Source organism: Opisthorchis viverrini, assembly GCF_000715545.1.
Source record: "Opisthorchis viverrini unplaced genomic scaffold opera_v5_24, whole genome shotgun sequence".
NCBI lineage: Eukaryota > Metazoa > Platyhelminthes > Trematoda > Opisthorchiida > Opisthorchiidae > Opisthorchis > Opisthorchis viverrini.
In genome coordinates, this window is record NW_008751680.1 from 573,589 (window position 1) to 589,377 (window position 15,789).

A 15,789-nucleotide genomic window follows, 5' to 3' on the forward strand; every position below is an offset into this window, starting at 1 on the left:
GTTTCTTTCCAGATTGTCTGATTGAGCGGTTGGAGGTGTAGGCACCTCAGTATGCTTGACATAGGCCAGCACTAGGTCCTCTCCCTCACCCACTCTTTTTCTCTTCTCTTCTCTGTAGGGCTTTTAATGCATATATATATATATATATATATATATATATATAAACGAACTTTATGGTTGTACGGCAGTGAAGCATCAGTGCCAACACTGATGTTGCTGTCATTGATGATGATGATGATGATGTCAAAATCCACATGGATTCACGATCATGTTTTTCCTGGTTGTGTGCAAGGCTGTGGCTACCGTCGGTCGGGTAACTTCTGGGAAACGACTCCGGCATACCTGCTTCACGTGCTCATCCATACCGGGCCAATAAACATGACTGCGAGTGAGGAACTTCATGCGGCTTATCCCTGGAATTCCATTGTGGAACTGTGCTAGGATCCGGTGGCGAGGTTTGGTGAGAGCGACGGTTCGGTCACCAATGAGAAGACAGCCACTGACAGCAAATAATGAACTCCATTATTGGAAAAGTTACCGGAGTTCTCCTGATGAGCAAGTTTTTGGCCAGTTGGTTTGGTAACACTTTGTTGCCTTCTGTAGTACACTCTCATTCTTGGTGGCATCGCGAACCGTACCAAAAGTCACGGGTAGTTTGTTCATGGTCTCCAACCCAACAGCACGGACATCTGGTTTGATGGCGACGGTCACTATGACGGTGTCTTTTGGTTCCAACTCATCTGAAGCAATCAAGCGCATGAGCCCATCGGCCTGCCCAATTTTCTTTGTTGAGGCATACGTTATGGCAAGGCTGTTGCCAAACAAAATCGTGCCCCATCATTGTAGCGGGTTGGCTGTGTACACCAGGATACCATTCTTGGAACCAAATATATCCAAAAGTGGTTTGTGATCCATCACAGGCGTGAGGTGTCGGTTGTGAAGCATTTTGTGGAACTTCATCCCACAAATGATGGCCAGCGCTTCTTTCTCAATCTGACCGTAATTCCGTTCAGCTGTAGCTAGCGAACTTGCCGCTTGAGTGTTCGCCTTTTACGTATCATCGGGGAATGTATGAGCTATGACTTCACCAATCCCATGATTCGGTGCGTCAGTTGTGAGAACAATAGACAGCTGGAGGTTGAAGTTCGTGAGTAGAAGATCAGACTGCAACAGGCTCTTCAGTTCCTCCAATACAATTCGACGTTCGCGTGACTAACCCTAACCACATCCTCTGGTCAAAAGCAAGTTGAAGTGTTCGCGCAAACGATTCATAATTGGCAGGAAGGCGCTGTGTTAACTAATCAACCCAAAAAAGACTTGAGCTCAGCAACATTCGATGGTGGGGCATTCTCGCAATTGTGTCAATATTTGACGGGTCGGGTCGACGGTCACGGAACTCAAGGGTGACTCACATTTTCCTCTCTTTACCCGGAAGACGTAATCATTATCCTTTGAAGGGGCGTCCAACCGGACCCCCACGACGATTCATCATCATCATCACCACGACGATTATGTCAAGGTATGGGGCAACTCCGGTCAGATCACACAGCATCGTGTCCATAATCTGCTGGAAGATTGCTGGCACAGTTTTCAATTCGAATGGCAGTCGATTTTATTGGAATAGGCCGCGGTACGTATTAATCGCCATGAAAAATCTGGATCCATCTGAGACTTCAATTTTTAAGTAGGCTTTTGAAAGGTCCGACTTTGCAAAATACGTATCGCCATTTATGTTGACACAGACACCGTCAGGTAAGGGCAATGAATAATGATGATTATCCAAGGCATCACTCAGACCTGTAGACGGCACAGATACACACAACATTCTTTGGTTTTTTTTGACAACCACGACTGGCGCTGCCCATGAGGAGTAAACCACCGGTTTCAGGACTCCGGCATCTTCAAGACGTTTGAGTTTGGCACCGAAAATTGATAAACTTGTGTATGACACTGGCCTTTTGGGTCTGGAAATTGGCTGGAAGTTTGGGCGCAGAGGAAGCAACGCTTTCGCTTTCGAGTAGCATCTAAGACTGTTATTGTCATCATTTTCTGTTGTAGTCGTAAAATAGCGGCATAGACCAGATTACAGGCTCCATAAACTCAAGATTTGAGTTGGTTTTGATATGCATAATTTGTCGACCAACATTGCTGAAGGATGCAAATGATCGATCCAGTCTATACCCAGGAGGTTCAGCTCACAAGTAGCAAGACTGGCAATACCGCGATCACGGTGATCTGCTATCTGCGTCTCGCAATCAAATTCACCAAGCAAATAGAGCTCACCTCCTGAAGCATTTCTGGATGTGTTCATTGTCAGTCCACTCTTCCAGGTGCGCTGGGAAACAATAGTGATGTCAAAAGCTGTATCTAGATGACATCGAATTGTGCTTCCGTTTGCCTTGATTGTAACATGCGAGAAGCACCGGCCTGGTTACCACATCTGGCAAGTACTGCGTTAAATCGGGTTTCTGCGGGGTCCGTCTGTTCGTTACCTCCGGGTTTGGCTTCCTCTTCGACTAGTTTTCCTCGTCCGGCGCTGGATTCCTTTGTGCCCACGTTGATTACACGCTGAACATTTGTTCTTTTTATAGGGACACAATCGCACAAAATGCCTTTCGCCGCATTGTCAGTATGCCCGTTTGAATTTGCCGCCGCGGGAGGTTGCTTCGAAGTCGTCTTGGCAATACTGAGTGCACTGTTGGGTATTGATCTCCCCAACATGGCCGTGTCGTGTTTGATATTCAAGAGGTGCTGGCGCTCGAAAGTAGCAGACTGTAGTGTTATCTCGGCAGATTGTTTAATGTTATTCAATAGCCTCGCTCTGATATCACTGAAGGCCACGTGTTATAATAAGACACTTGAACTTGTCTTCCGTCATGGTATATAACTTGAATTGTTCACATTCAGTATCGACTCTACAAGCATAAGTAATATAGTCTTCGGATCCCTTTTTCGCTCGTTTCGTACGTCGATAGCGAATATTAAACAAAGACGAACGCTCACCGAAAATGTTTGAGAGTTGATGCACCGTTTTGTCAAATCCACGAGCTCATGTGTTCTTTGACAGAATGAAGTTGGAATACCGTGTGTTCCGTTGTACTAAGTTTTCTGAGCAACAAGCGCACTCTCCAGGTATCATCTTTGTGCTTCAGTTCGACTTCGTAACGTCTGCACCACGAAATGAGGGCTAGATCAGCAGCAAGCTCATAATGAAACTCCATGACGTTGTTGGTGATCGGGTCCAGGGAATTTGTATCTGGAGAGGAATTTGGTGGTTGGATTGTGAGCTGCTGCGTCAAAGCTTCCACGGAACGCACTTGTACCGCTTCAAACTGGTTTTGTTGTTGCAGTGGAATTCCCTTCAATGCTTCGGCAATTATTTTCATCCTTCCGTGGGTTCGGAGGTCGCCAATCTCTTATAGCTATTGCTGCCCCCTCTTCAATGATTTGGTGCCGGAAAAACACTCGCTAAAAAGGAACACAAAGCTTTATTGCGAACAAGAGGATGCAACAGCTACAAGGGACCTTGCTATTTGAGTGGCACCTTTCAGTGATCCATGGTGTTGGTAAATTGATCTATTGATCGACTGGCCTGAATGCTGGCCGGCCTTCCTATTTTGATTTTGGTGGTTTGAGGGTCTCAGTAGGTTTTGGGCACTCGGGTTATTTTCAGAAATCTGACCTTCCTGACACTTTTCTTCCGTACGACTAAAATTATAGCCAACTTAACTGCAACCTCGTGTTGCCGGTTTTAGTTTTCTTTCAACCTGGAATACGAACTGCGTCGTGCAAATCTGTGTTCATCTTCCTAAGTCCGCCAAAACTTTCGTTGAGTTTACAACGAATTAGGTATGTACGTGCCTTTGCACACCACCACCGCGGACAGCGGAACTTTGGGACCGGTATACATTCGAGTACATCAAGTACTTCGTTGTTTTGTCATGTAACACAACGGCGAGGGTCTTAAGTCGTTAAGTTCATCGGCCCTAAGGCAACGTGGCTTCAGCTGTGCATAGGAAGCGATGGTATGCAGTATTTCGGGGTTGGTGTCGATGGTGAAGCAAGTACGGACGGATCTGAGGATGTACTTCCTAATTCGAATTTTGTTATTACTCGGTTGACCTGTGTCTGTCTCTGTTTCCTTACATCGCTGTGTTCCGTACCGCTTGCCTCCGTCCAATCGGGACATCCGGTCTGGACATTTCGCGGTGATGTGAGCTAGGGTACCTAAATAACCGTGAAGAGGAAAGCCGCCCAGCACATTTGTCGTGGATAGCTTGCCTTGTTTGAAAATTAATCAGTGCGCCTCAGCACTGGTGATCCACTGCGTAGCGAATGAAATCATTCAAGAAGATCAAACTCCTCCTACGGTGGTTCACATGACTGAACAGCTTACCATGTCACGAGACTGCCCCCACTACGATCTTGTGATCCTTGTTTGCCTTGCCTTTTGTTTCAAACCACTTCACGAATGTCAACTACTGACTTACAGAATTACTCATGGGGTAAACAATGACTAGTATACACTTCCGGTTGATTCTTCATCTAATTGACCGCCTTTCTACCTCAGTTTTCTCTCCATGTGCTTTCAAAATCTGTTGTACAGGATTCGCAGATGCCCCTCCCCAGTACAGTCCACAACCTCAAGCTCCGGCATACGGCTCTTACCAGCAACAGCCTGGATATAACTCAGGCCCAGCTTACAACTACCCTACCGGGTCATATTGTCAGCCGCAGGTACCGCTTGCGCCAGCAGCTACGTATGGAGGTGGCGGAGCTTATCCTCGCCAACCTCCGCCACCTCCGGGACAGACAAGCTACTACACGCCGCCCTCTGCCGGTCAGCAGTTTGTCGGGTCTAACGGTCAGCCCTACGAAGTTGTTTACGTGGGAGGCAAACCTAAAAAGAAAAAGCTTTTGAAGAATGCAGCCGTTGGTGAGTTTTCTCTCGTCGAACTTTGGTCCTCCACTAGTCTCACATGTGTGCACTCTTAAAAATGGTAAGGTACAAATTCCGAAATCGATCAATATGGCGGTACAATCGGGTTAACTCTATGACACCCGTTTAACAAGCCTCCAGTTTTTGGTAAACTGATAAATTCCATTTAGTGAACACTGGCAAACTTTTGTTGTTACATGTCTTTTGCTTTTCCCATCCTCGAGGGTTCTAATCCAGCCTTCAGCAACAATGTAGAACCAGTACACACTTAACAGTTGAGTAAATTCATCTGGTCAAAACCATGTGAGCTAGATATTTTGCTTCAAAGTTTTCTTTGTGCACGCTCTTGGATGGTGAGAGCTAATGAGTAGCTCACAGCAGCAGCACAGGAAATGAGTCCTTCGGATCCAGTTGGTGACTAGTTTACAGCGGGTTCTCCACTATTGATGATGCTGCGTCACATTCCACTCCGACTTTTTGGAGCTGTGCGTACCGTATGTGTGTTGCGCGAGGCACTCCGGTGGACGTTTGTCTATTCTACTGATGTCGCTTCTACCACAAACGCAAGAGAACTGGTAGATTACGTTGGTGGTGGATACGTCTGATGAACCACAGTTACGCTGTCCCGGAACGATTCCCTCAATAATTCGAGCCAAACTTAGTTTTGTGTGGCTCGCTAGACTTGTTTTAAGTTCATAGTTGTTTTTTCCTGCCATCACAAGCTATGGGCTTATTTTTCCTTTACAACTTCATGAATGTCTGAAGTTTAAAAGTACCTTATATTTAGAAAAGACGCTCTGGATAGTCGTACACTGACAGTGTTTCTCACTCAAATAGACTTAGCTGTAGATTCTTTTTATTCTACGGAATAGTTTGTTAACAACCGTTTGTGTAAATCGGTAAAAAGCTGAAGGAATGAAGATATTGACCGCTGCGTGTCGAACTGCGAAAAATTGGGCGTTGCGTGGACCGCCAATGCAAGTACGTCCATGTAAGTGGACTGGATACGTTTTCACATTCAGAGGACACAAGTAGGCGAATAGGCTGGAGGGCATCATAAAATCTACCGAAATGCTCAATATTGGTGATGGTAAAAAGGTCCTCGACTTGAATGCTGTGCATCAAAGCTTGCGAGATCCTGTGTTCCTTTTGTTTAAACTGGTATGAGTCAGCGAGTCTCGTGAAGCCCACACGGGTGATTCGGCCATGTGAGACTGAACGTCTGGCCGAAACGTTTGTGTACACCAAGTTTGGGCCGAAAAGTACAAATGCTAATAGCTTCTGAAATAGAAAGAAGCCTAGTTATTACAGAATGGCATCTTGTCTTGTATTTCATAAGTTGGCCTACAAGCGTTTTGTAGTAACGGTATTTTCCTTATCTTAGTTCTCGGTCTGAGCCTCCCAAGCTAGCGTTCACGTCAAAACAACCACCAAAGGTGCACAAGGTCTATTAACGCCCAAAACGAAATCAGGAACAGTTGTACAGCGCTTCGTATATATGGCGTAAGCGGCTATAACTTTCTGGAATTTCTGACGCGTTCTGGAGCGCCATTGGCAACCGGCATTTGGCCAATACTGGGTCATGATTGGCCGTTGGTTCCAGATTGTTGACCAATCAGATCTCGTCTTGATGCCGGACCGGCAAGCGTCCCGAATTTTGGGCCAACCTCGAGCGGGCCAGGCTTCTCGGCCGTAGCAGCTCCTAAAGACGTGCGGTATAGTGGGATCCGCGTGGATTCCTGCCTAACACGTTTAGATAAAACGGAACCGTTTTTGTTTTCGTTGTCCACTTTGCTACATGGGTCGTCTGTGCTCAGACATGCACATTGAGATGTAGTTTGTTTTTCGGGTCCTTGTTTTCGATGTTCCGCCAGAATATCTTTCAACATAACCCTTGTTTTGACTAAATAAAGTTTCTTTTTACGTCTCTCATTTATCAAGCAGCTCGCTTAGAGACGGCAGCCCGCAACCCATTTGGGGGTCGAAGTAGGGTTTCGAAACGGTAGTTCCCTCTGTTCGCCCTACTCTGATTGAACGTAGACATTTTTCGTTAACAGTGATAGATGCCCAACCCTATTACCACTCGGTCTGTGCTGAATTGAAAGAATTTATGTATTCTATACAGCGGTACGCTGCGGGGTAGCAAAGCTGCACAAAACCGCTGGACATGCATGTGGATGGCGCGTTCGTACTCGGATTTCAGCGATATTTGGTCATTTGCTTAGGCCCTTCGCCAAAGGCCTTTTATCACATTGCCTTCCTTGAAACTTTCAGAACTTGATCTGACATCGATTGTTGTGTATAAAGTCAAGCTGCGCTTGCTTGTCTTGTTTTCCAGTTGTTTAAAATGTAAGTTTCAGCCGGCAACCTAACCGATACAGCCTTAAGCAAACCATAGATATGGGCACAATAGGTTACCCACATCATAAACTCAGAACTCGTCTATAAATTTTTAATGATACATCTGCCACCTCGATGGTAGCTCTTACCAGTTCATCGGCGCACAGACCGTTTTTCTCCTGGGGCCGGTTCAATTGTCTCCATCCTGATACCTTGATGTATTGCTTGGTCTCAACTCGTGCACTATTGGTCAATCATGCTAATTTGCACATTAGATGTTGAACGAACGATTCATGATCGTATCGGCGCGTTGGGCTGCGCAGTGCTATTGAGTAGGATGATCCTAGGTCGTTCGAAGCACATGTTGGGCATCCTTCGGCATGACCCAAGGACGGAATTTTATAACTCACTTAACAAGAAAGTATCAAGAGCTCAGTGGACAGTCACGCGGGATGTACTTTCCTACCGTGCCACTTATCGGCGCGCGAGCACTCAATCAATTGTCATGTGGTGGTTGACAACCTGTATGCATTTCTTGGCAAATAGTTCAATGGATTGCTCACATAGCGTACCAAATTGTCACTCGTGTCCGGGTTAACTTACTCTGATGCATTTTTATCTGTCCTAATAGGTCTTGCATCCGGATTGGCCGGTGGATATCTGGCGAGCAAAGTTTTTGGCGGCGGAGGGTGGTGTCGGCCCTGGGGTGGAGGTTGGGGTGGGGGCTGGGGCATGGGTCGTTGGGGCAGCTGGAGTTCATTTTCCAGTCTAAGTTGGTCGGACTAACTTCTAAGCAAAGTCCACCTATTCCTCGTGTCCGGCGATGCACTTGTTGTATTGCTGTTGTGTACACTGTCTCGGGTAAGTCATGTGAGAAATATGTAATCAAGGTTGACTGGTGCATGTTCCCTCTCACATAGTCAGGAGAGACGGATTTGGTCTGCAATTTTCCGAATTACTGTCAAATTTTTCTCATGGTATCGGAAATTCCTCATTCGTGTGGTTCCTAACCCTACTTCAGGAGCAGGTGTTTGATTGTGCTTGTTTTATTAGAAACCATATTCTGGTTGTTATGAAGATAACCAGGTTCCTAGATAATGTATATTCCCATCAATTGGGGACCCGCTAGTTTTCATGTCTCTCAAATCGTGTTCATTTTAAACCGACCAGTCAGATTACGTATGGGCTGATCCTCAATCGATCAATCACGTTACACTTACTTGTTACCCTCTGGAAACTATATAACCGCAAGCAGAATTGGCGGATATACCCACTCAACTGCACACTGACGGTATCACTCCACGTGGTGACGAAAGTATGTGGGTTAACATCTGCTACCAATATAATTCCGGATTCCATCATCATCACCTTAATGAATAATCTTGGACAAAATTTAATAGGCCAGCACTAAGTCCCTTCCTCGTCCACTTTTGTTCTTTTCTTTACAATGAAGCCTTCGAATAATGGTTGTAGGGCGGCGACGCATCGGTGTTGAGCATTAATGTTATGCTGTCGATGATCCTGATATGTCCGTTCTCGTTATACCGTCATCGCCTGCTTCGAGAAACATGAGGTAACGTTATAATGAGAGTAAACTGCAGTTATTATGCCAACATTGTATACCTTACCCATGGCGAAATAATGCGCTTTCCGTACGAGACGTCCCGGTGTTGTATGGAACCTTTGTGAACAAGCTTGAAGATAATAGGTGGAGGTAATCCTACAGTTTTCCACGGTTCTGACCGCTCTTGTGAATCCAGCCTAAAGGTCTGTTTTCAACCCAAATAACTGTGCCCACTTCGGTCCTGACTCATGGTGACTGTGTGGCGAACCGAGCAGCTTGGTTGATTTCTTAGGCGCAATCATTTGTGTGCAAATCGTTCCATCATTCAAGTAGTCAACAAACCAGGCGATCTAATTCAGCAAGCTGAAGTCATGTGACAATCTCAGTGATTACATATTACGTCCTTATGTCATACCTGGTTGCTAATCCCAAGAAAATGGTCCTGTTAGAATGGTGAACGGCATCACGTTACTTCCCTTTCGAAACCGTTCTACCAGGGAAAGGTACCTCTTTTTACATTGTGACCGTACTCAATAAGCCCAACAATCCCCCACGGAGATTTTTGTCTAATACTGGTCTCCAGCCCTTGACCTCTTATTCTCAATAGAGGTCACTCTTTGAAAAAGTTTTCGATTTTATCTACGGATAGACTTTGCATGACGTATTTAACAGCTTCCATTACGTACGAAGCATTTACACTGATTTATTTTAGACGCTCTTACGATGCCCGAGTTATTTATTTGGTCATGTGTTCACCATTGTAATGTGCATTTCATTTGCATGAGTTTACGAATGAATATGGAGAACGATTTTGAAGAACTGCTTTGTCAAAAACTATTGGTTAACCCTGTTCCTAATGCTTTACATTGGTTAGAAGTTAGCCTATCACAGTTTGACTAAAATTACAACCACTTCTCCAACTGAATGGAACTCATAGCCATTTCATAGCCTATACCGACCCTGCACTCTGTTGATAGTGTCCAAGACTGATGTTCTTCTGATGCTGAACCAAGATAACATCGCTCAACCTTGTCCCCTACCTTCTTTCATCCCAGTACCATATTGCAACGACATAGAGGCATATCATCAGCTTAAACCAGTACGAATAGATCTCACATACACAAGGAATGTGTCCACCAAATCATCGTACCTCTTAAAAACCTTTTTTTCATGTACGTACAAGCCTTTTTACCACGACTGTTTATTTTACTTGCTTATGTCTTCATTAGGAAACCTAGTTTTCAATGTCGCTTTACGGTTCGTCGATGCAAAGCAGCGGAAGCGGCTGCTACGGGATTGCTTAGAATCAACGTTATGCGCCCCTACCACACCTAACCAAATGTCCTGTTCGACTCAGCTCTGCTTCATGCTAATGTGACTGGATCACCGGGTTTCCATTGACTTGGTCTTATCGCTCTTCATTCAGATGCTTAAGTGTACATTTCTCACATCGATCCCAAAACCCGATGGTACAATGATTTAATACATGACCGGCAGGAGTGGCAGGATGAGATGGCTCATTGGTTAGAGCGTGAATTCCCTGACCGGAAGGTCCGTGGTCCGAACCCAACTTCTTCATCTCGATTTCTCCTTTCTAGGCTTGGGCAACCTGGCAGTATTCCAGTTCTCGTGCTTCCTTCGGGTGGCATGGCAGCTAGGCATCAGAAGGCTGTTACAGTTGAGCGATTTTTTTGGCAGGAGTTGGACTGTAATCCATCAAATCCCGGATAGTTCATTGTCGGTCATTCCAGACCTCAACTTTAGCAGGCCGTCGTACTTGGCTAGAATCTAGTTGCAAAACTACCAGGTGTCTAAACGTTGTTCCACAAAAGTCGTGATACTTTAAAGAAAAGGAAATATATATATTCCAGAGGGAAAACGTAAACACTTATGTGGTTGGTTGATATCGCATTTAGAACACTGCAATAATAATAGTAATAATACTAATTCCCGGCTAATTTCTAGTGAGAATTGTAAAACTAGAACAAATTAGTGTCTTACAGAGTTCTCGGAGTGTGAAATATTTTTCACCCGGACCGACAAGGACTATTTCAGTTGAGAAACGAGAGAAGTTCTAGCGAAATACGCTCATTTGCAAACAAGATTTTTTTCTTGGGAGACCTGGAACCCAACTGAACCTCTCATTTGCTATGTTTTCTAGCCTTTGAATGTGCTGCACCAGGCCGCGTCATGTCTCAGTTGGCACGACATTCGAGATATTGTGATACATATATAGGCATAGTACACTACTCATAAGGTTGCTGAAAATTCTTCGATAGCCCACAACCGGTTTCGCCCTCCTTGGGGCTCATCAGGTAGCGGAAGCGGCTGCTACGGGATTGCTTAGAATCAACGTTATGCGCCCCTACCACACCTAACCAAATGTCCTGTTCGACTCAGCTCTGCTTCATGCTAATGTGACTGGATCACCGGGTTTCCATTGACTTGGTCTTATCGCTCTTCATTCAGATGCTTAAGTGTACATTTCTCACATCGATCCCAAAACCCGATGGTACAATGATTTAATACATGACCGGCAGGAGTGGCAGGATGAGATGGCTCATTGGTTAGAGCGTGAATTCACTGACCGGAAGGTCCGTGGTCCGAACCCAACTTCTTCATCTCGATTTCTCCTCTCTAGGCTTGGGCAACCTGGCAGTATCCCAGTTCTCATGCTTCCTTCGGGTGGCATGGCAGCTAGGCACCGGAAGGGTGTTACAGTTGAGCGATTTTTTCGATTTTGGCAGGAGTTGGACTGTAATCCATCAAATCCCGGATAGTTCATTGTCGGTCATTCCAGACCTCAACTTTAGCAGGCCGTCGTACTTGGCTAGAATCTAGTTGCAAAACTACCAGGTGTCTAAACGTTGTTCCACAAAAGTCGTGATACTTTAAAGAAAAGGAAATATATATATTCCAGAGGGAAAACGTAAACACTTATGTGGTTGGTTGATATCGCATTTGGAACACTGCAATAATAATAATAGTAATAATACTAATTCCCGGCTAATTTCTCGTGAGAATGGTAAAACTAGAACAAATTAGTGTCTTACAGAGTTCTCGGAGTGTGAAATATTTTTCACCCGGACCGACAAGGACTATTTCAGTTGAGAAACGAGAGAAGTTCTAGCGAAATACGCTCATTTGCAAACAAGATTTTTTTCTTGGGAGACCTGGAACCCAACTGAACCTCTCATTTGCTATGTTTTCTAGCCTTTGAATGTGCTGCACCAGGCCGCGTCATGTCTCAGTTGGCACGACATTCGAGATATTGTGATACATATATAGGCATAGTACACTACTCATAAGGTTGCTGAAAATTCTTCGATAGCCCACAACCGGTTTCGCCCTCCTTGGGGCTCATCAGGTTGGCGCAGGCCCCGCGTTTCCGTCAAACTTATGTTCTACTTGAACTCAAATCGCACGAAATTAGCGAATATACACTCATTTGCAAACAAACTTGGTTTTTCGGGAGACTCGCCTGGAACCCAGCTGAATCTCTCGTTTGTACTGCCTTAAAAATGAACAAAAACATTACAAACGAGAGATACATCTGGGTTCATGTGAGTCTCCCGGAAAACCGAATTCGTTTGCAAACGAGTGTTTCGGTAATTTCGTGCTATTTGGGTTAAAGTAGAACATAAGGTAGATGGAAACTCGGGGACTGCGGCTACCTGGTGATCCCCAAGAACAGCGAAACCGGTCGTGTGCTGTCGAAGAATTCTCAGCAGCCTTTTGAGTAGTGTATTACGCCTTGGGAGAAGTTCTACTTAGTTCGAGCGACCAAGGCAGCTTTTTGAGAAGTTCTACTTAGTTCGAGCGACCAAGAACTATGGTGACTGGGGACAACTGGGTGCGGAATGGAACTGTCGCTATGACACCAAAGTTCAAGTAGTCGGGGCCAAACTGCAAATGCTCCTTTACCAATGGCTAATCCTCCGTTTAAGAACAAGAATGAATTATTGCTGAAATATGCTCACTTACAACTTTTTTGGCGTCAACAAGAGACTCATCTGAATTGTAGCTGAACCTCTCCCGTTATGTTCCTCAACTAAATATAGCCCATAAAGCTCGCCTGATGTTTCTGGTGGTACGATATTGGAGATACTACAGTATATTTTCCTAAAGAAACGTGCTGCCGGTGTGTTTTCAGCAACCGTGTGAGTAACATGTTCCATCAAGATATGTGGGTGAATGAATCTGAGTCTTTTCTGCCGGTACATCAACGCAACTTTTACAAAGCACAAAAATACTACCCAATTGTTACGTTATTAGTGAATTTCCGTCCTCAGTACGATTTCGGAATGTATCGACGCTTGTCCTGACCATCGTAGTCACGTGATTTGTGACAAAAATGTTTATCACCACATCCTACACAGAAGAAGCAAACTAGTAAATCGATCGACTGAATACGCTCAGCTTCGGTACGTTCAAGTCGATTACTTCCATTAACAGCACGTCGACGGATTTAGCTATAATTTTTTAGTGGGCGACTCCGAAAATGTTCACTTAATAGTTGGTCGATCAGATCGTTGGTCTTTCTCGGAATCGATTCTTGAGACCGCCCGTCTGAAATTGTATTTCTTATGGAAATCGCATGACTTGTCTCCTCAGCTTGTGGAGATATCCCTAAATACTGTATGCGTGTGATCCATCTTTCAAACCTAGCTTTGATTTGCAAATATCAGTACGTCCAACTGCGATCGTACGCAATTTTATCGGTTAACGCAAATGGCGCTAATGAATGTGGTCAGTGCCACTCAACTTCACACACACGGAACTACTCCCACTCGTGCCAGGACTAAAGGGCCGATAGTATGATACTAGCCAGTCACCTTGTTTCACTGCATTCTCACAGAAAGGTGCGTGAGATTTGCAAGCAAAAGTTTATCCGTAACCAACGCCGTCTCTTTTATTGTCTAGATGAGCAATTCTATGCCGGATTCCTGGGCAATTTATAGAACTGCACTCGCTCTGACTCGGGGGTGCGTCGCGCATCCTATTAACGGGTATGGTGCGGTCTAGTCGCGTTTGTTTCTAGGAGGGTACTTTTTTCGATGCTTTGGATCTACACCCTAGTAGTTCACACTGGGTTGCGATAAATGGTTTCTCTTGCACAACAAGGATTACCCTTATCCGCCATGTTTTCGAACCAAGGACTGCGCCTTAACCACTGAGCTATCTGGGGCTCATAGATCTTAGCTAACACTTATATGCTTTATGTGAATCGAAAACGGGTTCGTTTATGTACGTAAAATGACTGTGGTGCAGATTTTGTGTGCATTCTGAATAAATAAAGTATTTGCAAATTCAATTGGCCCTGACGGGAATCCTAGCTGGACTTGAGGTGAGTCTTCAACTGAATTTCCCGCAAGAAGACCGCCTTCTTTCATCAGGAATAGTATTCAGTGGAAGTGCCAATCTTCATCATCATCATCGACAGCATGACATCAGTGTTCAACACCGATGCTTCGCTGCCGTACAACCATGATTTATTTGAAAGCCTTATTGTAGAGAAAAGAATAAAGGTGGATGGGGGAGGGACTTAGTGTTAGCTTAACACAATCATTTCGAGGTGCCTACAACTCCAGACATTCACTCAGGCAATCTGGACAGAAACTGACAACAATCATAAGGTGGATGAAAACCCCGGACAGCAAAACGAGGGTTTCGCCCCTCTCATCAGATGGAACCAGTGCCCCAAATTCCATCCCCAAAGAATATCACAGATCAGAGATCCACCTGCGGCCGGATTACGCATATCCTCAACCGCATACAATTTTGGTCAAGGACTGAGCATACGGCGTTGAGGTTCACTCTGGCACTTTATAGATCAGAGGCGCGGCAGCTGTGTAGAGGTGTTCTAATACTCTCCATGTTTGACCATTAGTACCCACCCCTAAGCATTGTGCGGGTATGCTGTGAACACCGTCAGTAACACTGAGGTACGCCAGCTGGTTTTTGCAAAGACAACTCTCCCTCGGTGGATCAGCTGATCTCACCCCACAAGCTACACTGGTTAAGCCGTGCACTTCGTTTGCCAGAGGGCCGCTTGACTCGCAGCCATCTTCGACTATGCGTACGAGATGGAGATGACCTAATTCATGATGGGAGCCCTTGCCAGCCGTGCTAATAACTGCCGTTTCTCCGGATGGGGACCGCGGGACGAGGCAATGGTTGGTGATCCGGACAGATACGGTATGTTACTTAGCCAGTTATGACTCTGTGCCTTCACTGCATAGCTCCTTCAATCACTGTCATAGCAGAGTACCATGGCCATTCAACATCGACGAACTGGCTTGACCATCGCTTCTTACGCGTGGTTTTAATTACTACATTTCACTTGTCTTCAGTGAACGAAATTACAGTACCCGGAACCGCTGTATTTTGGTTTCAGCCAGGTCGCCTTACTTGCTGCATACAGCGGGGCGGGTAAGCGAAAACATGCTACAGCTGACGCTGGATAGGCTCGGGTGGATATCGTATTGAGCGACCCAGCGGAATCGTCTCTGCTTGATTGGATCTCCGTTGATAGTCGCCACTGTGCGGTTCGTTCGGCAAAACCTGTGAGAAAAGTGTGGTCCAACGCACCTTGTTTACTCTGTCTGCCTAATGCCCCAACTGACTGTAGCTCTTAATTCACTAAGGACAGTTTCAATGGCGGTCTAGGTGCCCTTCTGCAGCGGCCTAAGAGCTCAAATATCGTTGTGACTGCTGGTGACACGAACGCTGAGATAGGCAGACTAAGTGCTGTTTGGGTGGTCGTCTTGGATTGGACAAAGGAAATCGCTTATTTCAGACGTGTGCCGATCACAGACTTCGTTTGCAGTACGAATTTCCGGGACAGCGGAAATCGCCCGTCACCAACAAATCATCCCCGAATTCAAGTAGACCACATCGCTGTCAGTTATCGGTAGCGATCACCGCCTGCCGCTCCAAATGGAAC

The 15,789-nt window shown here is 45.4% G+C and overlaps 1 protein-coding gene across 1 annotated transcript in view; it reads left to right on the forward strand.

Annotated features, from left to right (window-relative positions):
• The window catches only part of T265_02076 (hypothetical protein), a gene marked incomplete at both ends in the record, with an annotated part of 38,070 nt that overhangs the window by 17,351 nt on the left and 4,930 nt on the right, over window positions 1-15,789 (forward strand). Inside the window, 2 exons of the mRNA XM_009166235.1 lie at window positions 4,607-4,936; window positions 7,911-8,051. Coding sequence (XP_009164499.1) covers window positions 4,607-4,936; window positions 7,911-8,051 — 471 coding nt within the window. The remainder of the gene's footprint in view (window positions 1-4,606; window positions 4,937-7,910; window positions 8,052-15,789) is intronic.